At 42.4% G+C, this 26,970-nt stretch overlaps 1 protein-coding gene and 1 pseudogene across 2 annotated transcripts; both read left to right on the top strand.

The window, feature by feature from the left end:
- The first annotated feature begins 345 nt into the window (after positions 1 to 345).
- Positions 346 to 1,822, top strand: LOC110306858 (putative ATP-dependent RNA helicase DDX6; annotated as a pseudogene).
- A 2,428-nt stretch (positions 1,823 to 4,250) lies between these two features.
- Positions 4,251 to 26,021, top strand: LOC110290072 (interleukin-36 gamma). Of its 2 annotated transcripts, XM_085835124.1 has the most exons (6): positions 4,251 to 4,636; positions 19,559 to 19,752; positions 20,287 to 20,427; positions 20,827 to 20,934; positions 21,741 to 21,880; positions 25,134 to 26,021. In XM_085835124.1, exons 3-6 carry the CDS (start codon positions 20,391 to 20,393, stop codon positions 25,341 to 25,343), a joined length of 495 nt encoding a protein of 164 aa, XP_085691250.1. In that variant the 5' UTR covers positions 4,251 to 4,636; positions 19,559 to 19,752; positions 20,287 to 20,390; the 3' UTR covers positions 25,344 to 26,021. The 2 variants fall into 2 exon arrangements, with proteins under 2 accessions (XP_085691250.1, XP_085691251.1); XM_085835125.1 differs by lacking the exon at positions 19,559 to 19,752.
- Positions 26,022 to 26,970: the final 949 nt, after the last annotated feature.

Raw genomic sequence — 26,970 nt, 5'->3', positions numbered from 1 at the left:
ATAAAGGACCGAGGGTGTGGAGCAGGAGTGGCCTCAGTGATTGAAGTGAATGAATTCAGATATAATTCAAGCTTATTAGAGGGCTTTAAAAAAATAAAAAATTGATTCGGTGCATGAAAGCAAGTTAACTACTTCTGCTCACCATTGAGAGACTTACAGGTGCTTGCCTGAACTGCAATAAAGGACTCATATTATTGAGCAGGACTTACTTATCTCTTCATTTTGGAGAGCCTCATAAACTGTTATAACAGTTTCTCTACTGACTTTGAAAAGTTTGAAGTTTGAAAGAGACACCTGTGCAGCTAACAAAGCATAAGCACGGCCAGAACAGAGAACCCTGTCATCATGGGTCTGTCCAGTCAGAACGGCCAGCTGAGGGGCCCTGTGAAGGCCAGTGCTGGCCCAGGAGGAGGGGGCACACAGCCACAGCCACAGATGAACCAGTTGAAGAACACCAACACAATCAATAACGGCACTCCGCGGCAAGCCCAGAGCATGGCCGCCACTATTAAGCATGTCTGGTGTTCATAAAGGCCAGAAGAGTTTGTTGAAGCCACTGAACTTACGTTATAAACGATGACCTGGTGATGACTGGAAAGACATTAAAGCTCCCTCCAAAGGGTCTAAGAATCAAAACTCTGGATGTGACCTCCACAAAAGGAAATGAGTTTGAAGATTACTGTTTGAAACGAGAGTTGCTAATGGGAATTTTTGAAATGGGCTGGGAAAAAACCATCTTCTATTCAGGAGGAGAGCATTCCCATTGCTTTATCTGGTAGGGGATATCTTAGCTAGAGCAAAAAATGGAACAGGCAAAAGCGGTGCCTACCTCATCCCCTTACTTGAACGGCTGGACCTGAAGAAGGACAATATTCAAGCAATGGTGATTGTTCCCACTAGAGAACTTGCTCTACAGGTCAGTCAGATTTGCATCCAGGTTTGCAAACACATGGGAGGGGCCAAAGTGATGGCAACCACAGGAGGAACTAATTTACGGGATGACATAATGAGGCTTGATGATCCAGTGCATGTAGTGATTGCTACCCCTGGCAGAATCCTGGATCTTATTAAGAAAGGCGTAGAAAAGGTTGATCATGTCCAGATGACAGTGTTGGATGAGGCAGATAAATTATTGTCACAGGATTTTGTGCAGATAATGGAGGATATTATTCTCACACTACCTAAAAATAGGCAGATTTTACTATATCCGCTACTTTCTCTCTTAGTGTACAAAAGTTTATGAATTCCCATCTGCAAAAACCCTACGAGATAAACCTGATGGAGGAACTAACTCTGAAAGGAGTAACTCAGTACTACACATATGTAACGGAGTGCCAAAAAGTGCACTGCCTCAATACACTTTTCTCCAGGCTTCAGATAAACCATTCCATCACTTTCTGCAACTCTTCTCAGAGCTGAATTACTGGCCAAGAAGATTTATCAGCTGGGTTACTCTTGCTTTTATATCCATGCTAAAATGAGGCAGGAACATCGAAATCACGTCTTTCATGATTTCCGAAATGGCTTATGCCGCAATCCTGTTTGCACTGATCCATTTACCCGAGGTATTGATTTACAAGCTGTGAATGTGGTAATAAAATTTGACTTCCCAAAGATGACAGAGACCTATCTCCATTGTATTGGAAGATCAGGTAGCTTTGGTCATCTTGGCTTAGCCATCAACTTGATCACATATGATGATCGCTTCAACCTGAAGAGTATTGAGGAGCAGCTGAGGACAGAGATCAAACACATCCCAAGCATCAAGAGCCTGTATGTGGTAGAATACCACAGTGAGCCTGCAGAAGATGAGAAACCGTAACAAGCATGCTTTAACAAACTACAGAAGGCTCTTTGGATCTGTGGCACATCATTTTGGGGGTGGGGGGAGTGCTCTTCTCTTTGTGGGTTTTTTCATCTTTATTTTGGAACTATGAAGAGTTATATAAGAGCTCAGACATTTTTTTAAACTGGTGAAGAAAAACTGAAAAGAAGGCATAGAACTTTTTTGTTCCACTTGTTTGCACTGTGTGCTGACTGAACATTCGTTGCACTAACTGCTGGTTTTTAAAGATGATTTCTAGGGAAAGTGGATGAGGAAGGAGGAAAAGAAAAGAAGGGGAGAAACCCTAAAAAGGAGAAGAATTTTGGTGAACACGTGCACCTGTCTAAAATTCTCCACTATCTGACTCTACTGCATTTCAACTTCTCCCTGATTATTCATCCATTTTTAAGCCTGAAAAGCTTATTACTTATCTGTGCAAAGTGCCTTATGCTACAAGACCATTAAGAATATCATCTTTACACACAGCCCAAGGAATCAACAGTCATGTTCTATTTTCTTTTTTATTTCTTTGCCTTTATTTCTTTTGGTTTCAAGTTGAAGTCTCACTTCCTGTTCTACCAGTTCTCACGCCCAGGGCCGGAAGGTGGACTAGTGATGGTAGCGCCATTTTCCTTTTCTTTATATGGAGGAGTTGATTCACAACTGCAGTCCATCCACACTGTACATACATGTATTAAAAAAAAATACCAAGTAAAATTTTCTTCCGGGCTGAGTAGACGCACCATCATCGATCCCAAAGGAAAGAGCAGCCTCTCCCTGCAAGAGCCAGATGATAAGCCTCTATGCTCTAACAGTAGAACACTACACTGGCTCACACCTGCCCATGAGCAGGAAGGCACTCGCTGTAAAGACCTATCGGTAGAATCTCACGGAGCTAAAGGGATCTGCAACCCTATAGGTGGAACAACAATATGAACTAACCAGTACCCCCAGAGCTTGTGTCTCTAGCTGCATATGTATCAGAAGATGGCCTAGTCGGCCATCAGTGGAAAGAGAGGCCCATTGGTCTTGCAAACTTTATATGCCTCAGTACAGGGGAACGCCAGGGCCAAGAAGTGGGAGTGGGTGGGTAGGGGAGTGGGGGGGACATGGGGGACTTTGGGGATAGCATTGGAAATGTAAATGAAGAAAATACCTAATTAAAAAAAAGACTTGTCAGAGGGAGCCTTGACCCTCTTTCCTCTGTGGCAGAGCTTGACCCGTGGGGGATATATATATATATATATATATATATATACAAAACAAACCAATATAAATATATATATATATATATATATATATATTAGATGAAGGTTGCTGGGATTAGGGTATTAGAATGATTATGGGAGCAGCTAAAGATGAGAGGGGCTCAGTTTTCTGCAACACTAAATTCTAAAACGTGCTTTGGCCTCTAACTGTAGGAAGCAGACCTCTGCAGGCCCTGTGTTGGAAAAGGGCCCAGAAGCCCCGGCCACACTGCTCTTGTAATGAATGCACAGGCAGCGGTCTTAGCTGACAGCAAGGGAGCTTTGCAAGGCTGTGGTCCCTGAGGGGGAAGCTCTGTGGTTTGGCTCTCCTGTCCTAAAGTTTGAGGAACTTCCCAAGTTCTGCAAAGGGGAACAAAGATGACTCTTCCTTGGAGTGTGAGAAGTGTACAGAGTGCAGTCTTAGAGGAGAGTGTGTGGAGCGTGGATTTTTATGTCACCCGACCAGCCAGTGCAGCCTCGGCGGGCTTGGCCGTTGTGGAGCCTAGTTATCCGCGGCCACTCCTGTTGTGTGTGAGCAGCGCCCTCTGCCTACCTTGATAAATACATTTTTGCAGGAAGGGGCAGCCCGTGAGAGTCGTTAACTTCCAAGCTGCAGAAAGCTGCTTGCTGCCTCTGTGCTGCACTAAGAGTTGCTGTCTGTCGTTTTGCGTTGTAAATCGCTGGCAGATGCTTTAGCTGGGCAGTGTTGCTTTAAACTGTGCCCCTCCCAACACGCTTGATGTTTGGCCTGATCTCCAGGCAAAAGGAGGGAGGTGAATCAACCAGTGAACTTTTTTTTAAAAAATGTTTTTAATTCCCTTTTAACCCAGTATACTAGGTCAGGAGGCATCTAGGGAACAAAAAAAAGCAAAAAACAACATTTTTTTAAAAAACTTGATTTTCATATTCCATCACTTTGAAAACCTTAAAACTGTGACAAGGTATGTCGAGTCTGCTTCCATGCTTAACTCGCCTGAAGAGAGGAGTCAGTTATTCAAAGTTGCTTTGACTTTGCCTAGTTCTAAAGCAAAGCTATTTGTGACTTATCCCAAATTTGGGGGGGGGGATCAAAATCCTACAGATGCCTCCTTATCCGAGATAACCCTGACTCTGTAACAACTGTAGCAGGAGCTGCACGGTACAACCCCCCAAAGGCAAGTCCAGACAAGTGTTGGCTACAAAACAAACCAAATTAATAAGGAAGTCACTTTTTTAGGGAGGGTGGGAGTGGGGTCTTAAAAACTCTTTATTTTGACCAACAGATCTTGCCCTTGTACCGATGCAGCTCTCCTCCTTCCTGCCTTTGGCGAGATAAGGGATCGCCCTGTAGGGCAACATGAGCAGGAAAGGAGTACAAATGCAATCTGCTATCTCGCCAGAGGGCAAGTGGGTGATCAACAAAGTGCAGTCTCTTGCCAAGCTTGGACTGCTCTGCCAGGTGCCGCATGCCTATGAGTCCCTCTTAAAGCACAGACTCCATGGGGGAATGTTCTGAAGTACAGCCTCTGCTGAGGGTGGCACTTGGACAGCTGGGCACCCACCCGGGAGATCGCTATCTGAAGAGGTGATGCTGGGGTGGTGCTTAGCTCACTTGAGCTGTTGTTAATGGGAAGATGCCCTACTGACCAGGTCAAAGCCTGGTTGGTTGTTTTTTTCTTTTTATCCTTTTTAATCCCTCTTAATAAGAAATATTGCTACTATTGGAAATTGTCTTTCAGGTTCTTTCCAGTAATTTTTAAAGTAATGGTTATGTTTTGGTTTTCTCCAGTAGTTCATTTCGTTAAAAACTATGTCCTATTTTTAATATCCACCTCAATGCTTTTAGCCTCTGGTCATGTAGCTGTGTAATAAGTTACAGACTGTTACACACCTTGCTGCTCAGGGCCTGATTTTTTCTCTCCCGTAGTGTTCTGAACATGAAAGAAACTTTCTTAGGAATGGAATACATTTACCATAAAATGTTTTTCCTGGAAAGGAAAACCTAAGTAGCTCTAAATTATTTCCAGATGGGCACCAGCATCATAACAATTGGTTGGCCCAGTGGGGTGGGGTGGGGTGGGGTGGGGTGGGTGGTTGTCATACTTGTTTTCAGAATGAGATGAGGGCATCTTTCCTTGACCACCTGCTTTGTGCTGGACACCATCGTGCTCGGTGAGAACAGAGCACAGCACAGAGCTTGGAGTGACATGTTGGAAACAAAACATCTCACGCTGATCATTTGGTTTAGGGTTTTTTTTTTTTTTTTAATAGGGGTGGGAGGGGAGGGTACTGTGTCCCAAAAGGGAGGGTGTTTGCACTAAGGATTTAGAAACACTTTGGAAGCTCATAACCTCATGGGAAACTGCCTTTAGCCACACACACACTCCTGACCTTTAGATGAGTAACAAAAGGATGAAATAAGTTTGTGGGAATTAAGCCATGTTATTTTAATTGGATACTTTTTTTTTTTTTCAACTCTCTGTGTATCTTTAAAATTGTTACTGTGGATGCCGGGCGTGGTGGCGCACGCCTTTAATCCCAGCACTCCGGAGGCAGAGGCAGGCGGATTTCTGAGTTCAAGGCCAGCCTGGTCTACAAAGTGAGTTCCAGGACAGCCAGGGCTATACAGAGAAACCCTGTCTCAAAAAAAAAAAAAAAAAAAAATTGTTACTGTGGAATAATTTTCTTGCCAAATAACTTTGTCAGGCAAAATTATTGGCCTCATGAGAGGTGAAGTAAGTCAGATTTTGGGTGAATTTATGTGGACTTTGGTGAGTTTGTAGTTCTACTTTATATTCATAAAGATAGTTTTTTAAAACTCCCAAAGCAAATCTATTTTCTTCTCTAATGTAAAAACTCATCTTTGGAATAAAGAGTTAAGTGTCCAAGGGTTGTAACAGATATGAGGTCAGAGGGAGCTAACCTGGCCTGGACTCTGCCCCTCTACAGCTGACAGACTCCAACAGAAGTGTATTTAAATCTCCAGTAGACAGAGCTGGGCAGGGCAAGGGACGGGTGGGCCTGGGTTAGTAAGCTGCAGGCTGCTGTATTTTAACCAGTGGTTCTTGGGGAGGGATGCTGGAGAATACAAAGTCACTTCCCTTTTTTGAAACAAAACAAATTAGAAAAAAAAAAACAATTTTTTGTTTAGTAAAAGTAAGAAAATTCCAATGTCCCTAGTCACAAGGGACCAGTTCCACTTTGAGCAGTAGGAACTTAAAAATTTGAAAACATTTGGGGAAAGGGAAAATTGGCTTTCCGTTTAATTGGCAAATGTTCCAGTGGAGAGGGTCTGTTTTTGTTGAGATGTGTTACAGTGTATGTACAAGTCTATGGACCTGAGTCTTTAAGGAGTTATATACATGGTTCATTCAGAAAAAAATGGTTGGTAAAATCTTGATTATTTCTTTTTGTTAATTTATCTCAATAAAAGCCCACTGGAACTTTAAAAAAAAAAAAAAAGTCAGATTGGCTCCTCCCTCCTTTTTGGCTTCCTGTCTCTCCACATGATCACCCTCAGTGCTAATTTGTTTTTTTCACATTCCCATTTCCTCTCACTTCTCTCTCCTTTGAGATCCAGACTAAAGTTTAATTGGTGACTTGAGAATGGCAATTTTGGAAAGGACTGTCTTATCTAAAAGCTAGAATTCTGTTGAAGGGTCAGAAATGTGGATCCAAAGGCTGAACTTAAAGACACATAACAGACTACACAGGCTTTTACAAATTTCTTTTAGCCATGGAAAATTCAAGCTATATACAAAGGCTTTTAAATGCATAAAACTATTTCCCTTGGAGGTGTGCTCTATAAGTCTTCTGCACATCCCTGACGCTTCCCCCATCTCCACGATCTGGGAATCCACCAGATTCCATTTGCCTTTTAACTTTTTTTGGTTTTGAGATTATGGTTACATATTCCCTTCCTTTTCCTTCCTCTGAACCCTCCCATATATCCCAGCTGGCTCTTCTTCAAATTCTTAGCCCCTCTTCTCATTGTTATTGTATATACGTATATATATATCCTTAAATATAAGCTGTTCAGTATATGTGTTGAAAGAGGAAAATTACTGACCACCAGAACTCTCACCCCAGAGTACATTCTGAACTCTCACACCGGAGTCCAACCCCTCCCAACTAAGGACTGTGCCAGGGACATTTTTGAGATAAGGGTGTGAGTAAAAACCTCAGTTCCAATGAATCAAGTACATGGCCAAAGTGTGGGACGCGTTGCAAAAAGCACTTTGAAAAAAACCCTTGGCTGAATCTCTTAGTGACGTAAAACCTGTATTTTCCCTGCCCTGCTCCCCCCTTGCCTCCTTCCTATAAAAGCTTGTGAAAAGTTTGGGCCGGTTGTCGAATCTCCTCTACACCATGCTGGGTGTGTGGGTTTCGACCCCAGAGCTCTAGTTCATGTATTTGCTTGCTGTTGCTTTATGGAGCTCTGGTTTATGTGCTTTTTATGTGCTTTCTTGTTGCTGCTGTATTAAATCTTACTCTCTACATCTTAAGTTTAGTCCCAGTGTCTTCTTGGGTGCGCGGCTGTCCCGAAGCTTGAGTGGGTGTCTCCCCTTGGGAGTCTTAGAGTCTTTCATTTGGTGCATTGGCCGGGAATCAGCGCGACCACCCAGAAGTCCTGGACCCACTCAGAAGTAAGATTTACTGTTCTGCTTTGGTCTGGTGTCTGTGTTCTGTTAGTTTCTGAGAGGCCAGGTAGGCTGTTCTGTATCTGGTGCGATCGCAGTTTCGGTTTTGCAGACGCTCAGTGTGCAATGTGCACAGTGAGACCGCGTTCCGGGTAGGAGCGCGGGCTGTGGATAAGGACAGACGTGTCCAGGTGTCCACCGTCTGTGCGCCCTGGGAGACGTCCCAGGAGGACAAAGGGAGGACTAAGGACGCTTAGTGGACCCCTCTGGAGACCGGGTGGGTCTCAATCTGTGCGAGATCGTGGGTTCGAGTCCCACCTCGTGCTTCAGGTTGCGAGATCGTGGGTTCGAGTCCCACCTCGTGCTTTGGTTTTTTCTGTTTGTCTCAAGTCTTGTGTCTGCTCTTGTTGTGTCTGCTATTATTCTAGAAATGGGACAATCTGCTGGGTGTGTAGGTGTGGAACTGCTGCATTTGTGTATTCTGAGATTGTGGGTTTATTCTGGCAGCTGCCACTGTGGACCGTAAGGACCCTAGTGGCTGTGGGAGGACGACTGTCTATGGCCTCACAGTCTGCACCCCAAAAAGATGTTCCAAGGGAGACCCTGAAAGGAGTGCCCAGGGTACAGAACAGTCAAAAAGACCTGGCTGTTGCCTGGCAGAGTGAAAGAGAGAGAGAGTGTTCTCTCTGCCAGAGCGGGAGTGGATGTGGAATCCCACCCCCGTCAGGAAAAGGAGTCAATGTGGAATCCGACCCCTTCAGAAAGTGGCGTTTGGCTGGTTGTGTTTTTGTCACGTGACAGACTTGTGTGTGTGTGTGTGTGTGTGTGTGTGTTAACCCTTTGTCGACTGTAGACTTGGACTGACGTCAGGACAGAATTAGTCAGCAATGGTTTTAAAAGGAAAAAAAACTCAGTGCTGGTGAGTCCCAGACTGCTCAAAAGAGCTCTGAAATGCAGAGCTGGGCTAAAAATTTCCGGCCTTGGCGGCGCAGTTAGGGCTTTAATAGCAACAGTGGCGCTGAGGTTCTGAGTTCTGCAGGCACAGCAGCAGCAGAGGCTGTCTGTGCCCCGTGAGCGAGTTGCGAGATGCTAATGGCGAATGCGGCAGCCTGTCGGTCCCACCTGGAGCCCTAGAGTGGCCATAAAGCCTGCCACAGCTGGGGAGGGGCTGACTACAGCCATCGTCCCTCATTTGGCTCCCCCCAGAGTCTGCGCAAGGGTGCATGCCCACACTCCTTTGTGCTCACTCCCCCGCCGCCGCCGCCTCCAAGGGCTCAAGCCATGCGGGAAGACAGTGCAGAGAGCACCGGGAAAACAGTGCAGAGAGCACTGGGTGTCTATCAAGTAGTTAAATAGCTGACTCTGCCGCCTTCCCCCTCCCTGCCAGTGTTTGCCACTCCCAGGAGTTTGTGGCCACAGGTTCCCTGGTTGCTTCTCATTCCCCTGTCCCCTGTATTCTGTCTCTTGTTACAGAGACCCAGAGTCAGAATCAGAAATGTGCTGTAAGACAGAAAAATAAATCAGGGTAGTCGAACTATGAAAAAAGTTAAGTGACAGAATATAGATGTAATAATTAAATAACATTCAAAGTAAGCAAAGACAAAAAAGAGGAACAAAAAAGATATATATATATAGAGAGAGACATTAGATGAGATCTCCATTGCAGTTAAAAAACAGGGAGCCAGAAAATTTTTTTAAAAAAGATAAGAAAAATAAAATGCCGGCCACAAAAGTCAGGGAAGCTAGAAAACTTAGTACCCGGCAACAAAAGCAAGCTTTTGGCTGAAGATCAAAGTGTTTACTGTTATCTGTTAAAGAAAAAGAGCACTGAGTGAGAGACTGCCCTAACAAAAAAAGAGGAGCCCCCCCCCCCCATGACCAAACCCTTCACCTGTTTGTGGCTGAAAGTAAAGAAAAAGCAGAAGGGGTGCTAACACAGAAGCTGAGTCCTTAAAAGAGACTGGTGGTCTACCTGTTGAAGCAGCTAAAAAGAGACTGTGTTTCATATTCCTCCACTGACCAGTGCAAAGCAAGTTTAAAAGGTTCCTGGACACTGCAGGCCTTTGCAGACTGTGGATTCCAGGTTTTGCTGAATTAAAAAGATAAACAGCCCTTCGTATAAAAAAATAAAGAACAACCTTGGATGGCCTTAGATGCTATTGAGACTGCCCTAATGTTGTCCCAACTTTGGGACTCCTAGATGTGACTGAGAACAAAAGTATTGCCAAAGAGGTTCTTACTCAGAGATTGGGACCCTGAAAAAGACCGGTGGCATACTTGTGAAAATTAGACCTGGTGACTGTAAGATGACCTGCTTGTCTGCACATAGTGGCTTCTGGTCAAGGACGCAGATAAACTGACTCTGAGACAAAACTTGGCACATGCCCTAAAAGTGTGGTTCAGCCCCCTGACCGATGGCTGACTAATGCTCTGGAAAACATGATCCAATTGTTCCCCTGACTGATGGACACATTATCAGAGCTTTTTGTTGACAGAACAAGTGACCTTCGCTTCTTCTGCTAACCTGCTGAGTCTTCACCTACTCATCACTGCTCTGACATTCTGGCGGAAGGAACTTCGGCTCAGAAGGCTGAACTCCTGGCACTAACCCAAGCCCTGCGGTTGGCTAAAGGCAGAGACAGCAAAGACAAAGAAAAAATTCTGGCCCTCCTAGAAGCTCCTGAATGAACTGGGTGAGTTGGGGTATCGGGTATCGGCTAAGAAAGCCCAGCTATGTCGCACCGAGGTGACCTACCTAGGGTACACCCTCCGGGAAGGAAAGCGGTGGCTCACCGAAGCCAAGAAAAAGACTGTGATGCTGATCCCAACCCCCACCAGCCCGCGCTAAGTACGTGAGTTTCTGGGGACGGCGGGCTTTTGCAGAAAAAAAGTCCCATTCACCTGGACTGAAAAACACCAAAAAGCCTTTGACAGCATAAAGGCAGCACTGCTTGCAGCCCCCGCTCTGGCTTTGCCAGATTTGACTAAGATAAGCGGAAGGCGGGGATAGCAGTGCAGCGGTGGACAGAAAGCAAGTGATCTAGGCCAGCAGCCTCCCTGAAGGGACTTCAGCCCAAAAAGCTGAACTTGTGGCTTTGATACAAGCTCTATAAATGACGAAAGAAAAGTCTACACTGACAGCAGGTATGCTTTTGCCACTGTATGGAACAATATACAGACAAAGAGAGCTGTTGACATCTACAGAAAAAGACCTAAGATGCTGTGAACAAAAGAAATCAGATGGCAGATCTAACCGCCAAAAACAGGCATCCCAAAGAGCAATGATCCTGGCAGTCTGAAGACTATCAAGTTATAGACAAATTAAGACTGGTAAAAGAAACCCTGTATAAAATGGTAAAAACTGAAAGAAAGAAAACTAGTCCTCCCTTGAAAAGACAGACCTGACATCAACTGAGAAATAAACTTTACTGAGAAAAAACGTTCTCAAAATGGATAAATGAGACTGCTCACATAGTCATCAAGAAGATTATTGAAAAAAATTTTTCCAAGGTTCAGAGTGCCAAAAGCAATAGTGTCAGATAATAGCCCTGCTTTGTTGCCCAGGTAAGTCAGGGTGTGGCCAAGTATTTAGAGGTCAAATAAAAATTACATTGTGTGTATAGACCTCAGAGCTCAGGATAGATAAAAATTAGTTTAAAACTCTAAGACAGACCTTGACAAAATTAATCGTAGAGACTGGCACAGACTTGGTGTTCCTTCCCTATGCCCTACTTAAACGTACTAGAAATACTTCCTCTTGATTCAGTTTTATCCTTTATGAGACTCCTATGCCCATTATAGTCTTAAATGATGTGTTTAAACCTATGATGTTATAATAATGATCTGTATGCTAAGTTAAAAGGCTTGCAGGTGGTCTGGTCACAACTGGGAAAAATCGGACTGAGTACGCGGACGACATTGCTCCAGGGATCCCAACAGCTGAGACAGTGAATGAGCTGGGTACCCCAAGGACATCTCACCAGTTCCAGCCAGAGATCTGATCTACGTGCACCTACATCATGCCCAGACCCTCAAGCCTCGCTAAAAGGGCCCCTGCCTAGTTCTGTTTACTAATGCTTCTTATTCTGTTTTTGTTCCCATGTTAAAATAGAGTAAATGCAGTATACTCCGCATAAAAATATAGACTTCTGAAATTCTAAGATTAGAATTACTCACTAGAAGGAGTGGGGAATGAAAGAGGAAAATTACTGACCACCAGAACTCTCACCCCAGAGTACATTCTGAACTCTCACACCGGAGTCCAACCCCTCCCAACTAAGGACTGTGCCAGGGACATTTTTGAGATAAGGGTGTGAGTAAAAACCTCAGTTCCAATGAATCAAGTACATGGCCAAAGTGTGGGACGCGTTGCAAAAAGCACTTTGAAAAAAACCCTTGGCTGAATCTCTTAGTGACGTAAAACCTGTATTTTCCCTGCCCTGCTCCCCCCTTGCCTCCTTCCTATAAAAGCTTGTGAAAAGTTTGGGCCGGTTGTCGAATCTCCTCTACACCATGCTGGGTGTGTGGGTTTCGACCCCAGAGCTCTAGTTCATGTATTTGCTTGCTGTTGCTTTATGGAGCTCTGGTTTATGTGCTTTTTATGTGCTTTCTTGTTGCTGCTGTATTAAATCTTACTCTCTACATCTTAAGTTTAGTCCCAGTGTCTTCTTGGGTGCGCGGCTGTCCCGAGGCTTGAGTGGGTGTCTCCCCTTGGGAGTCTTAGAGTCTTTCAGTGTTACTTGTATGTATGTTAGGCTGGCCATCTGACACTGAGAAATCAATTGATATGCTTTATGCATACCATTTTTTTGTGTGTTTTATTTTATTTATTTTTTAAATATTTTTTATTACGTATTTTCCTCAATTACATTTCCATTGCTATCCCAAAAGTCCCGAATATCCTCCCGCCCACTCCCCTACCCACCCATTCACACTTTTTGGCCCTGGCGTTCCCCTGAACTGGGGCATATAAAGTTTGCGTGTCCAATGGGCCTTTCTTTCCAGTGATGGCCGACTAGGCCATCTTTTGATACATATGCACCTAGAGTCAAGAGCTCCGGGACACTGGTTAGTTCATAATGTTGTTCCACCTATAGGGTTGCAGATCGCTTTAGCTCCTTGGATACTTTCTCTAGCTCCTCCATTGGGAGCCCTGTGATCCATCCAATAGGTGATTGTGAGCATCCACTTCTGTGTTTGCTAGGCCCCGGCATAGTCTCACAAGAGACAGCTATATCAGGGTCCTTTCAGCAAAATCTTGCTAGTGTACGCAATGGTGTCAGCGTTTGGAGGCTGATTATGGGATGGATCCCTGGATATAGCAGTCTCTAGATGGTCCATCCCTTTGTCTCAGCTCTAAACTTTGTCTCTGTAACTCCTTGCATGGGTGATTGTTTCCAATTCTAAGAAGGGGCAAAGTCTCCACACTTTGGTTTTGTTCTTCTTCAGTTTGATGTGTTTTGCAAATTGTATCTTATATCTAGGGTATACTAAGTTACTGGGCTAATATCCACTAATCAGTGAGTACATATCATTTGAGTTCTTTTGTGATTGTGTTACCTCACTCAGGATGATGCCCTACAGGTCCAACCATTTGCCTAGAAATTTTCATAAATTCATTCCTTTTAATAGCTGAGTAGTACACCATTGTGTAAATGTACTACATTTTTTGTATCCATTCCTCTGTTGAGGGGCATCTGGGTTCTTTCCAGCTTCTGGCTATTATAAATAAGGCTGCTATGAACATAGTGGAGCATGTATCCTTCTTACTGGTTGGGACACTTTCTGGATATATGCCCAGGAGATGTATTGCGGGATCCTCCGGTATTACAATGTGCAATTTTCTGAGGAACCACCAGACAGATTTGCAGAGGGGTTGTAGAAGCTTGCAATCCCACCAACAATGGAGGAGTGTTCCTCTTTCTCCACATCCGCGCCAGCATCTGCTGTCACCTGAATTTTTTATCTTAGCCATACTGACTGCTGTGAGATGGAATCTCAAGGTTGTTTTGATTTGCATTTCTCTGATGATTAAGGATGTTGAACCTTTTTTCAGGTGCTCCTCGGCCATTCAGTGTTCCTCAGGTGAGAATTCTTTGTTTACTTCTGAGCCCCAATTTTAATGGGGTTATTTGATTTTCTGGAGTCCACCTTCTTGAGTTCTTTATATATATTGGATATTAGTCCCCTATCTGATTTAGGATAGGTAAAGATCCTTTCCCAATCTGTTGGTGGCCTTTTTGTCTTATTGACGATGTCTTTTGCCTTGCAGAAGTTTTGCAGTTTCATGAGGTCCCATTTGTCAATTCTCGATCTTACAGCACCGGCCATTGCTGTTCTATTCAGCAATTTTTCCCCTGTGCCCATATCTTCGAGGCTTTTCCCCACTTTCTCCTCTATAAGTTTCAGTGTCTCTAGTTTTCTGTGGAGTTCCTTGATCAACTTAGATTTGACCTTAGTACAAGGAGATAGGAATGGATTCGCATTCTTCTACATGTTAACAACCAGTTGTGCCAGCACCATTTGTTGAAAATGCTGTCTTTTTTCCACTGGATGGTTTTTGCTCCCTCGTCGAAGATCAAGTGACCATAGGTGTGTGGGTTCATTTCTGGGTCTTCACTTCTATTCCATTGGTCTACTTGCCTGTCACTATACCAGTACCATGCTGTTTTTATCACAATTGCTCTGTAGTACAGCTTTAGGTCAGGCATGGTGATTCCACCAGAGGTTCTTTTATCCTTGAGAAGAGTTTTTGCTATCCTAGGTTTTTTGTTGTTCCAGATGAAGTTGTAGATTGCTCTTTCTAATTCGTTGAAGAATTGAGTTGTAATTTTGATGGGGATTGCATTGAATCTGTAGATTGCTTTTGGCAAGATAGCCATTTTTACAATGTTGATCCTGCCAATCCATGAGCATGGGAGATCTTTCCAACTTCTGAGATCTTCTTTAATTTCTTTCTTCAGAGACTTGATGTTCTTATCAAAGAGATCTTTCACTTCCTAAGTTCACGCCAAGAAATTTTATATTATTTATGACTACTGAGAAGGGTGCTGTTTCCCTAATTTCTTTCTCAGCCTGTTTATTCTTTGTGTAGAGAAAGACCATTGACTTGTTTGAGTTAATTTTATATCCAGCTACTTCACCGAAGCTGTTTATCAGGTTTAGGAGTTCTATTTAGGTGGAATTTTTAGGGTCACTTATATATACTATCATATCATCTGCAAAAAGTGATATTTTGAATTCATCTTTTCCCATTTGTATCCCTTGATTTCCTTTTGTTGTCGAATTGCTCTGGCTAGGACTTCAAGTACTATGTTGAATAGGTAGGGAGAAAGTGGGCAGCCTTGTCTAGTCCCTGATTTTAGTGGGATTGCTTCCAGCTTCTCACCATTTACTTTGATGTTGGCTACTGGTTTGCTGTAGATTGCTTTTATCATGTTTAGGTATGGGCCTTGAATTCCTGATCTTTCCAAGACTTTTATCATGAATGGCTGTTGGATCTTGTCGAATGCTTTTTCCTCATCTAACGAGATGATCATGTGGTTTTTGTCTTTGAGTTTGTTTTATAATGGATTATGTTGATGGATTATGTTGATGTTATATAATGGATTATGTTTCCGTATATTAAACCATCCCAGCATCCCTGGAATAAAACCTACTTGGTCAGGATCGATGATTGCTTTAATGTATTCTTGGATTCGGTTAGTGAGAATTATTTTGAGTATTTTTGCATCAATATTCATAAGGGAAATTGGTCTGAAGTTCTCTATCTTTGTTGGATCTTTCTGTGGTTTAGGTATCAGAGTAATTGTGGCTTCATAGAATGAGTTGGGTAGAGTACCTTCTACTTCTATTTTGTGGAATATACTGTGCAGTACTGGAATTAGATCTTCTTTGAAGGTATGATAGAACTCTGCACTAAACCCATCTGGTCCTGGGCTTTTTTTTGGCTGGGAGACTATTAATGACTGTTTCTATTTCTTTAGGGGATATGGGACTGTTAAGATCGTTAACTTGATCCTGATTTAAATTTGGTACCTAGTATCTGTCTAGAAATTTGTCCATTTCGTCCAGGGTTTCCAGTTTTGTTGAGTATAGCCTTTTGTAGAAGGATCTGATGGTGTTTTGGATTTCTTCAGGATCTGTTGTTATGTCTCCCTTTTCATTTCTGATTTTGTTAATTAGGATGCTGTCCCTGTGCCCTCTAGTGAGTCTAGCTAAGGGTTTATCTATCTTGTTGATTTTCTCAAAGAACCAACTCCTCATTTAGTTAATTCTTTGAATAGTTCTTCTTGTTTCCACTGGGTTGATTTTGCCCCTGAGTTTGATTATTTCCTGCCATCTACTCCTCTTGGCTGAATTTGCTTCCTTTTTTTTCTAGAGCATTTAGATGTGTTGTCAAGCTGCTAGTGTGTGCTCTCTCTAGTTTCCTTTTGGAGGCACTCAGAGCTATGAGTTTCCCTCTTAGAAATGCTTTCATTGTGTCCCATAGGTTTAGGTATGTTGTGGCTTCATTTTCATTAAACTCTAAAATTCTTTAATTTCTTTCTTTATTCCTTCCTTGACCAAGGTATCATTGAGAAGTGTGTTGTTCAGTTTCCATGTGAATGGTGGCTTTCCATTATTTATGCTGTTATTGAAGATCAGCCTTAGTCCATGGTGGTCTGATAGGATGCATGGGACCATTTCAATATTTTTGTATCTGTTGGGCCTGTTTTGTGACCAATTATATGGTCAGTTTTGGAGAAGGTCCCTTGAGGTGCTGAGAAGATGATATGTCCTTTTGTTTTAGGATAAAATGTTCTGTAGATATCTGTTAAGTCCATTTGTTTCATAACTTCTATTAGTTTCACTGTGTCCCTGTTTAGTTTCTGTTTCCACGATCTGTCCATTGATGAAAGTGGTGTGTTAAAGTCTCCCACTATTATTGTGTGAGGTGCAATGTGTGCTTTGAGCTTTACTAAAGTGTCTTTAATGAATGTGGCTGCCCTTGCATTTGGAGCATAGATATTCAGAATTGAGAGTTCCTCTTGGAGGATTTTACCTTTGATGAGTATGAAGTGTCCCTCCTTGTCTTTTTTGATAATTTTGGGTTGGAAGTCAATTTTATTCGATATTAGAATGGCTACTCCAGCTTGTTTCTTCAGACCATTTGCTTGGAAAATTGTTTTCCAGCCTTTCACTCTGAGGTAGTATCTGTCTTTTTCCCTGAGATGGGTTTCCTGTAAGGAGCAGAATGTTGGATCCTGTTTATGTAGCCAGTTGTTAGTCTATGTCTTTTTATTGAGGGAATTGAGTCCATTGATATTAAGAGATATTAAGGAAAAGTAATTGTTGCTTCCTTTTATGTTTGTTGTTAGAGTTGGCATTCTGTTCTTGTGGCTGTCTTCTTTTTGATTTGTTGAGGGATTACTTTCTTGCTTTTTCTAGGGCATGATTTCCGTCTTTGTATTGGTTTTGGTTTTTTTTTTCTGTTATTATCCTTTGAAGGTCTGGATTCATGGAAAGATAATGTGTGAATTTGGTTTTGTCGTGGAATACTTTGGTTTCTACATCTATGGTAATTGAGAGTTTGGCCGGGTATAGTAGCCTGGGCTGGCATTTGTGTTCTCTTAGTGTCTGTATAACATCTGTCCAGGCTCTTCTGGCTTTCATAATTTCTGGTGAAAAGTCTGGTGTAATTCTGATAGGCCTGCCTTTATATGTTACTTGACCTTTTCCCCTTACTGCTTTTAATATTCTCTCTTTATTTAGTGCATTTGTTGTTCTGATTATTATGTTTTGGGAGAGATTTCTTTTCTGGTCCAGTCTATTTGGAGTTCTGTAGGCTTCTTATATGTTCATGGGCATGTCATTCTTTAGGTTTGGGAAGTTTTCTTCTATAATTTTGTTGAAAACATTTGCTGGCCCTTTAAGTTGAAAATCTTCATTCTCATCAACTCCTATTATCCGGAAGGTTTGGTCTTCTCTTTGTGTCCTGGATTTCCTGGATGTTTTGAGTTGGGATCCTTTTGCAATTTGTATTTTCTTTGATTGTTGTGTCGATGTTCTCTATGGAATCTTCTGCACCTAAGATTCCCTCTCCCATCTCTTGTATTTTGTTGCTGATGCTCACATCTATAGTTCCAGATTTCTTTCCTAGGGTTTCTATCTCCAGCATTGTCTCACTTTGGGTTTTCTTTATTGTGTCTACTTCCCTTTTTAGGTCTTGGCTGGTTTTATTCAATTCTATCACCTGTTTGGTTGTGTTTTCCTGCCATTCTTTAACGGATTTTTGTGTTTCTTCTTTAAGTTCTTCTACCTGTTTAGCTGTGTTCTCCTGTATTTCTTTAAGTGAGTTATTAAGTCCTTCTTGATGTTCTCTACCATCATCATGAGATATGCTTTTAAATCCAGGTCTAGCTTTTTGGGTGTGTTGGGGTGCCCAGGACTAGGTGGGGTGGGAGTGCTGCGTTCTGATGATGGTGAGTGGTCTTGGTTTCTGTTAGTAGGATTTTTATGTTTGCCTTTCCCCATCTGGTAATCTCTGGAGCTAGTTGTTATAGTTGTCTCTGGTTAGAGCTTGTTCCTCAGGTGATTATGTTAGCCTCTATCAGCAGACCCGGGAGACTAGCTCTCTCCTTAGTTTCAGTGGTCAGAGTACTCTCTGCAGGCAAGCTCTCCTCTTGCAGTGAAGGTGCCCAGGTATCTGGTGTTCGAACCTGCCTCCTGGCAAAAGTTGTGTTCCACTCACCAGAGGTCTTAAGATCCCGTTGAGGGTTCTGTGAGGACCTTGGGGGTGTCCAGAAACTCCATGCGCAAGGAACCCTGGTGCTGGAGTGGACCGGAAGGGGCTTGTGCCCCTGATCAGGCCGGGTTATCTGCTTCCCTAGTTAATGCAGTCTCAGATCCCGCACAATTGGATTGGAGCAGATGCTGTGTTCCACTCACTAGAGGTCTTAAGATCCCGTGGGGGGGGGGGTCCTTGCGTGTGTCCGGAGACTCCGAGGACAAGGACCCCCAGTGCTGGAGTGGACCAGAAGCTTGCATACCAGTCTTAAGTGCCATCAGTTCGTGCACCTGTACTACCTTAGGATTTCCTAAGGCATCAGTCACAAGATTCTTCATTTGAGCTCCTGTGGTTTGTTTTTTTGTTTTCTTTTTTCCTCCCATTCTACAACTGCTACTATCTATAATTCTTTATAGATAGAACTCATGTTTCATTTTATTCTTTAGTATCCCCAAGCCTTTCTGTAGAGGTAAGCTCAATTTCTAGTCCTTGATTCCCTTCATTTAAAATCATAGTGCAAATTCTTCTGCAGTCTGATTCTTTTATAACATTTTCTTGGGTCCAAATTGGATTCTGACTGAAACAGAGTACCAGTGGATTTGGCAGGCAGATGGTATGTTTTTTGATGCTTCTTTATGGTGACCATCCCAAAGAAGAGGACATTTTGACTAATGGAATAATGGAAGGAACGCAAGAGAGGTGACAGGCACCAAATCTGATTCTCAATTCATCTTTACACTTTTTTCTAAGGCAACACAAGACCATATTCCTCCAAAGAAAGAATTTGATCCAGGTGGAAAGGAAGAAAAGGGGATAAGGGAGACTATTAAGATGCCAGAGCAGAATTTTGGATGTCCAAGTTCCAAAAGCCATCCCTATAATTTGTGTTCCCAGAATTTGGGGTCTAACATCAAACTGACATATCAGGTTAGCTAATCTCTGGGGGAAATTCCACAATCTGTAGAAACCTACAGTTTGTCATTAGGTCTGTTTCCTGGTGACTGACCTATGGGGCTGGGCTGCCTACAATTCTTAAGGAGCTCAGACAAGTCATGCAGACTCATGCTGACTCTGAGATTTCTTCACCTGAACTTCCCAGAAGCACAGTTCTGGCAGGAGGAACTGGATGTCTTACTTGCTGTACATTTGCCACACCCCATAAAAGAAGCTGGTGCCTCTGGTAGTCACCCAGATAAAGGACCCAGACTGATTCGGAAGCCATCATTACACCTGGGAGCTGCCCAAGCTGGGATTTGTTCTTCTAGACTTTCCATAAGGACTCTTTCTTGCCAGGTACCTACAAACCTACAAAACCCTTTGAGTGTGCCTCTGAGTGTGGAGCTTTCTGCAGTTCAGGGTTCAGTGAATGGACAGATCTGTCTTGCTGTGAGTGATCCTGTGAGCAATCCTGTGAGAGCTCTGTGAGTGACCCTCTGTCTTTCACTTCTGAATTGTTAGGATTCTAGCTGAACTGCCCAACATGAAGACCTCCCTTGCCTTAGGCAGTAAGATATGACAGTGAAGGGGAAGGGTTTCTGGGGAATTGGAGACTGGGTTAATGTTAAATGCCAAATGCTATTTATGGTCTGAAACTTGTAGGGAGATAATGTTATTAGGATTTCTGTAAGGAGAATTCTGCCTGCGCTTCCATCTCCAATGCCTTAAGATTTTTTTCCCAGGATGTAGTTTAGCTTTTCTGACAAGAGCATCATGTCTGGCTATGCATTTCAACTCTCTGTCCTGATTGAGACCCTGAGAAACCAGGGTCTTAGAAAGTGTTACAAATGTTCCTGAGGTTTGTCTTCTTCCTGCTGTCTTCTCCCTCAGGCACCAGAACAAGATCACGATGGAAAACAATGAAAAAAACCATTATATATGGAAGTGATGTTGAGATGGAACACTAGAGAGCTGGGCTATTTGTATCTTCAGCTATGTTTTCTAAACACCCATTTCCTACACACGTCTCAGGTATGGCTCTTAGCATGCAATAAGGTGCCCATATACCACTAGGCCTTTATTTTTTGGAGGGTGAAGACCACTAGCACAAACAAGAGCAGCTGGGTCTCAGTACATATGAACTGTGGAGCTGCTTTTTACTCTGGTTTTCTGGTTTGTCCCTTGGATCAGTAATCACCCTAGGTAGCCTTTGTTTCCCAGAGATTTACTACAAAGAAAGTCTGTGCTGAAAGGTTACCAAAAAAGCTGCCAGTTTGGAGATATAAACAACTGGTCTTCATTGCACTATGGGTCTGGAGTTAGGTAATCTCTCTCCTATAAACCCCTGGTCGTTATTGCGCTTGGAATTAGGTAATCATCTCTCTTCCTCTTCCTGAAACTTAAACTTCACGTTTGTTTTCATTCAAACAGGAAGAGAAACTCCTGACTTTGGGGAGGTTTTTGACTTGGACCAGCAGGTGTGGATCTTTCGTAATCAGGCCCTTGTGACAGTTCCCCGAAGCCACAGAGTAACCCCAGGTCAGTGGTCATCTGTTACTGCTTTGCTCATTGCACTGCACAGACTTTGTTAAGGGAAAGCATTAGTATCCTTTTGTGCAGCAGGATAGCCATGGTAAATAGTAGTGAGAAGAGAGCTCCTGGATTGTTTGACCACAGATTAATGTTAAATATATGACCTGGAGCATATACTGATTACCCTGGTTTCATCATTGTCCTTTGGCACATGTATGTAGTAAATCAATACTCTGTACCACCAAAATATGTCTAATTATGTGCCAAAACCAAGCTTAGCTTTCAATGGGGGCCACCAGGATGAGGCAGAGTTTTACATCTGCCTAGGAAGAGAAGTCCGGGAGAGGATTGTCCCAGACTAAGATAATGCAGTCACTATGGGTGGAAGAGCCTTCTCAGGCATGAGGAACTTGTACCATAGATCTAAAGCAGCTGATCTGTACTTTGGAAGGGGGATATATGTATGTTCTATATGGCATTCTAAAAGAATTAAAAGACAGAGAAATTTCAACATCCCATTAGGCAAACTTTGCTAATGGTGCAAGAGTTCTCCATGACTCAGAGGAGCCACTTAGGATAGGAGCGACTGCCACCAGGTGTTCAAACATGGGTATGAGAATGTAGCTCCTGCCCCAACAGCTAGGTCAGGATGGATAGGTGGAGGACCACTTGGTTGATCTAGGTTGCAGGGATTGCATTCTACAAGTGTCTTCTGACCTCACCTGGCAAATGCTACTCTGCTAAATCAGAACTATCAGAGCATTCTGTCTTGGTGGCTTCGAAAAGAAACTGTTATCTTTTTATTTTTATAGTCACCGTGACTATCCTCCCATGCAAGTACCCAGAGTCTCTTGAACAGGACAAAGGGATTGCCATTTATTTGGGAATTCAGAATCCAGATAAATGCCTGTTTTGTGAGGAAGTTAATGGACACCCCATTTTGCTGCTAAAGGTCAGTGACCCAGAAAAATACCATTAAAAACTATGTTTCTTCTCTTACATTTTTTTATCTTTAAGTTAGCATATAAAACAGTGGGTTTCATGTGGCTTTATTTATTTATTTATTTATTTATTTATTTATTTACTGGTTTTTTGAGACAGGGTTTCTCTGTATAGCCCTGGCTGTCCTGGAACTCACTCTGTAGACCAGGCTGGCCTCCAACACAGAAATCCACCTGCCTCTGCCTCCAAAGTGCTGGGGTTAAAGGCGTGCACCACTATCGCCTGGCGACATTTTTTAACAAAGCATATTGTAATAGATTCTCCACACCTCAGCTCCCTCCTTTACCCTCATACCAAACTCTCCTCCATCTCCTCTCTATTTCATGTCACACTGACGTTTTTCTTCCCCCACCTAGTTGCCACCCTTTTCATTTCCCCCTCTCTTAGATTCCTTTCCAGCCTGTGTATCTTTATATGATTTATTTGACAGGAGATCAAATGTTACAATAAAAAAGAAGAAATGTTATTTTCTAAGCATGCTTATTTCTAGCTCCTTTTAAAATGTAAGCATGTCTTGTATAAGACAGCCTTGGTTAGATTAATTGACATGGGAAGACCAAGCCCACTGTAAACAGTACTATTCCTCAGGCAGGGGTTCCTAAACTGTAGAAGAATGGAGAAATATAGCCAGGAACAGGCAAGCAAGTAGGCATGTTCTTAGATGTGGTGTGACTAGGTAGATGCCTCAGGTCCCTCTTTGACTTCAGAGTAATGGACTATAGCTTAGCATCGTAAGCAAATGACCTTCTTTTTCCCCTAAAGTAAAATTTTAAAAAATGGACATATAAAACACTTTATCTGGACTCTCCTAGTTTAGAATATTTGTCTTTCTTAAATGTTAAGATGTCTGCAGTCATTGTGGACATTCGAGTATCCTCTCTCCCTAATTCTCCTTTATTTCTCATTTCAGAATTCTTATTCACTAATCAGTGGAAGTCTTTGGCCTCCCCTCTGTATTCTACACTATCTTATGTAATTGCCACACTTTCTGTCCTTCCATTATTTAATTACTTATTGGCCTTTCATTCTAGGAAAAATTTTTGGTACAATATCCCACTTTATAATTATGCTCTTTCTCTTGTATTACCTGCTCAATGACCCTTCCTTAAGCTTTTCTGAAATGTTAATCTTTGCTGTTCCAATTCCTAAATCTCTCAAGATAATTTTTTGTGTGTGTATTCATATATAGAAATGTATATAAATAGATATCATTTTGTTTGTATGTAAGGATATGTGTTACATATATCTCTTCTTACTCCATAAACTTCACTTTAATTAGCTTTATTCAATTCAATCTAATTTAACTCAGCAAATGTGCAAGAACTTAATTGCACCATATGAGTACATGGGCTATCTTTGAAGAGAATGGCAGAGAGCTCTGCCCTTGTACAGCCTGGATTCTAGAAGGAGGAGAGACATACACATGATAAATATAGTAGTGCATTTGTGATATGGTAAAGGGTATCACATGTCATAGGAAAAACAAAGCAAAGCAAAACAAAACAAGTTCAGTAAAAAGCCAATCCAGTCAGGGCAGAGCCTAGGAGCAGCAGAAACAATGTGGAGTCAGGCAGTAAAAAGCATGGTAGGTGTCATTGCCCAAGAACAACTTTAGGAGAGAGCAGGAAGCAGGGAATTTCATCAGCATCTGAGGGTAAGTCCAGGGACCAGTGAAGACACTGAACCAAGACCAGAAAAAGACTTGCCAGGACTTGGCCACTCCATCTAAGTGAAAGGAGAAACCTGGGATGCTTTGAACAGAGTGACCCAAAACAACTTAGGTCTGAAATGGATCATCTGACGAATTAGGTTGATCAGGCATTGCAGGGATCAAGAGTAAAAGTCCTCTGGAGGCTATATATGGTAAGCTGGGTGTGGTTTGATGGTTCTGGGATGATGATGGAGTTGGTGGGGGTAGATTCTGGAAATAGTTTTAAGTGTCAGCAACAAGATTTGTGGACAGAGTAAATATGGCTACATCCCAAAGTTTGCCCTGCCTTTGCTAAGTCATTCTTCTGTAGGACTTTTGCCCTCAGAAATTGGTCATTGATAATGTGTGGGCTTTGGGGGGGAACTTAATGAGACAAGTGGTAGAGATGAAAAGGTTGCTTACATGGAGTGAGTTTCAAAAGAAAAACCAGACAGCAGATTTTGGCAGCCATCTTGAGGGATTTCTGTTAAGGAAGAACTGACAGTAGGCTTGAATCATTAAAATACACTTATGTGGCACAAAAGAACATTTTGACTAACAATGGACTTCATATACAGTGGTCTCCTAAGGCCATGCTATCATTACATGACACTGTAACTGTCTTAGGTGGTTGACACAATGGATAATCACCAATGATTTTTTTCTCTTAGCATTTGTCTGTCACTTAGTGCCAAGCCTACTAAGATGAAAGCAAATATACAGATAAGAATAACTGAGCAGAGAAAGCAAAAATGGACAGTGCCTATGAAAGCAGGAAGGATGGCTACAGGAAATCCTTGGACGTGTGAGTGGAGAGAAGTCATTGTCTAGTCCTTCTCAGGTAGGGAGGCAGAGGTATAGCTGACTTGTGCCCAGTCAGTGGGTAGTTTGGAGAAGTTCTGGTCCAGTCACTTCAGCTTCCTCAGGGAGCTGGAACTGGAAGAGAAGATGACTGAAGAGGTTTGGGAGATAGATAAGAAGGCAGATTTTCACTTTTTGAACAGTCAACGAATCTCTGCTGAGCAGAATGTTAAGTCAGTAATGAGCAAATTTAGAAGGTGTTTAGTAGTGAAGGGAAAAACCAGAAAAGAGACAATGATCAGCAGGGAGACTTGAATCCTGCCTTCTCTCCTTCCTTCCCTCCTTCTCTCCTTCCTTCCTTCATTTGTTCCTTCCTTTCCTTTCTATTTATTTTCCTTCTTTCTTTCTCTTTTCCTTCTGTCCTTCCTTTCTTCTTTTCTCTTTCTTTCTTTCTTTCTTTCTTTCTTTCTTTCTTGTTTTTTTTTGGGGGGGGCAGGGGAAGGAGAGTTAGTGGAGACTGAACTCAGGGCCTTGCACTTGCTAGGCATTTTCTACCACTGAGCTGAATTCCTCACCCCTGAAATGTCTCTTTCTTATCCTGTTGTAAGAGAGGCTTCCTTGAACTTGAGAATATTTAGTGTCTGTGGAAAAATAACTTTGCCTATCAGTAGTGTCTATCTTTGTTCATGAATATTCTCTCTCTCACATGTAGGAAGAGAAGATTTTGGATTTGTACCACCACCCTGAGCCAATGAAGCCATTCCTGTTTTACCACACCCGTACAGGTGGAACATCCACCTTTGAATCAGTGGCTTTCCCTGGCCACTATATTGCCTCCTCCAAGACTGGCAAACCCATCTTCCTCACATCAAAAAAGGGAGAATATTACAACATTAACTTCAATTTAGATATAAAGTCTTAAACTCAGCATGGAGGTGGAGGGTTGGTTAGAACTCTTCCTCTTAAAACATCAAACCTCTAATATATTATCATTTGTTTGATCTGTGGTATTTTCATACTGAAAGGTAAACAGGACCAACATTATCTCCTTTCATAGATGAAGAAGCAACAAAATAATGCATACTCCAAAGTAGGTGGGATTGGAGTGGTATAAGGATGTCCTCTAAGACTGAAGTGGTCCAACCTATAAGACATCATGCCTGATAAATAGGGTGCTGTGCCACAGTGTATAAAACCTAGAATGCCTCATTTCCAGCCATTGGCCTGATTCATACCAGGCTTTCACACATTTGTAATATCAACTCCTTGCATTTGGAAAGCAGAGGCCTCACAATGACATTTGCCTCAACAGCTAATAGCTTTGATCTCTCAACAACTGACTGCTGTGTAGATCTGAATACACTAGGAAAGTAATTAGAATCCTGAGTGAATGAACAGTTTTTAAAATGACTAGATCTATTTAAACTATGTTGGGGTACAATGGTTTGTCCTTGAAGGGTGAGGATACTGCCTGATAAATCATAAACAGATCATTTAACTCAGCTTGAACAATTCTTCCCTGGGCAACACAACTGAATGTGTACAAGTAGTGATGCACACCATTAAAACATTACCTCTTATTGTTCTAGACTTCCATAAAGGTTTTAAAGTTCTTTCCATTATAATGTGCATCTGTGGTTAAAAGCACTACTACTATCTTGCCCCAGTCCTGTCTCTGTAAAACATGTTCTCTTGCTCAGTTCTTTTGCCCCTGCACCTTGCTTCCACCCACCCAGGTAGATGTGGGCACAAGCACTGGGTCAAACAGAGCTGGACTCACTAACAATGAGGCTACTCTTAGGACTGCCTGTTACACAGTGGCCCAAGACGATCTTTTTGCCTGGTTTTAGAATTTGGATATTTATTTTATTATTTGTAAGTGTGTGTGTGTGTGTGTGTGAGAGAGAGAGAGAGAGAGAGAGAGAGAGAGAGAGAGAGAGAGAGAGAGAGAGAGAGAGAGAGAGAATATATATGCAGGCACTTATGGAGGCCAGATGAGGGTGCTGAATTCCCAGGAACTTGAAGTTACAGGAGGTTGTGAGCTGGCCAATAATGGGTGCTGGGGATCTGACTCAGATCTTTTGCAAGAAGTTACATGCTCTCAACCATCGATCCATCTCTCCAGTTCATGAATAATTTTTTAAGTTGCATCCTTTCCACCTGCCTTTTATTTTATGAGTGAGAACAGGAAGAAATATGGAGTCAACAAGAAGTACTGAGGACAGCATTGACATTGAATACTATAACTGGAAATAATGATATACTTGATATTTGTACTTTAAATATCTATCTGCTAAAGTTGGGTCATTATGAAGCACAGCATAAGAAATCAGCAGAAATTATCCTGAGCAAGATTGAAGTAATCCACATGAGATAACTCACAACAACCATGCTGGTCAATCCAATTAAAAGTTCTGAGTCTTTTATTAATGGCCAGACCAAGAGTGGATTCACACCTCTGGAAAGTCTCTTGGTGCCCAACTGTGATAACATTCATGCTAATAGGAAGGCATTGCATTATTGAATCATTGGGAGTTGCCTAGTAACAT

The sequence above is a fragment of the Mus caroli genome, unplaced genomic scaffold (assembly GCF_978045245.1).
Source record: "Mus caroli unplaced genomic scaffold, Mus_caroli_1 scaffold_2, whole genome shotgun sequence".
Taxonomy (NCBI): domain Eukaryota; kingdom Metazoa; phylum Chordata; class Mammalia; order Rodentia; family Muridae; genus Mus; species Mus caroli.
The sequence above is the reverse complement of the archived record's forward strand: the minus strand, read 5'-3'. Positions and strand labels throughout refer to the sequence as shown.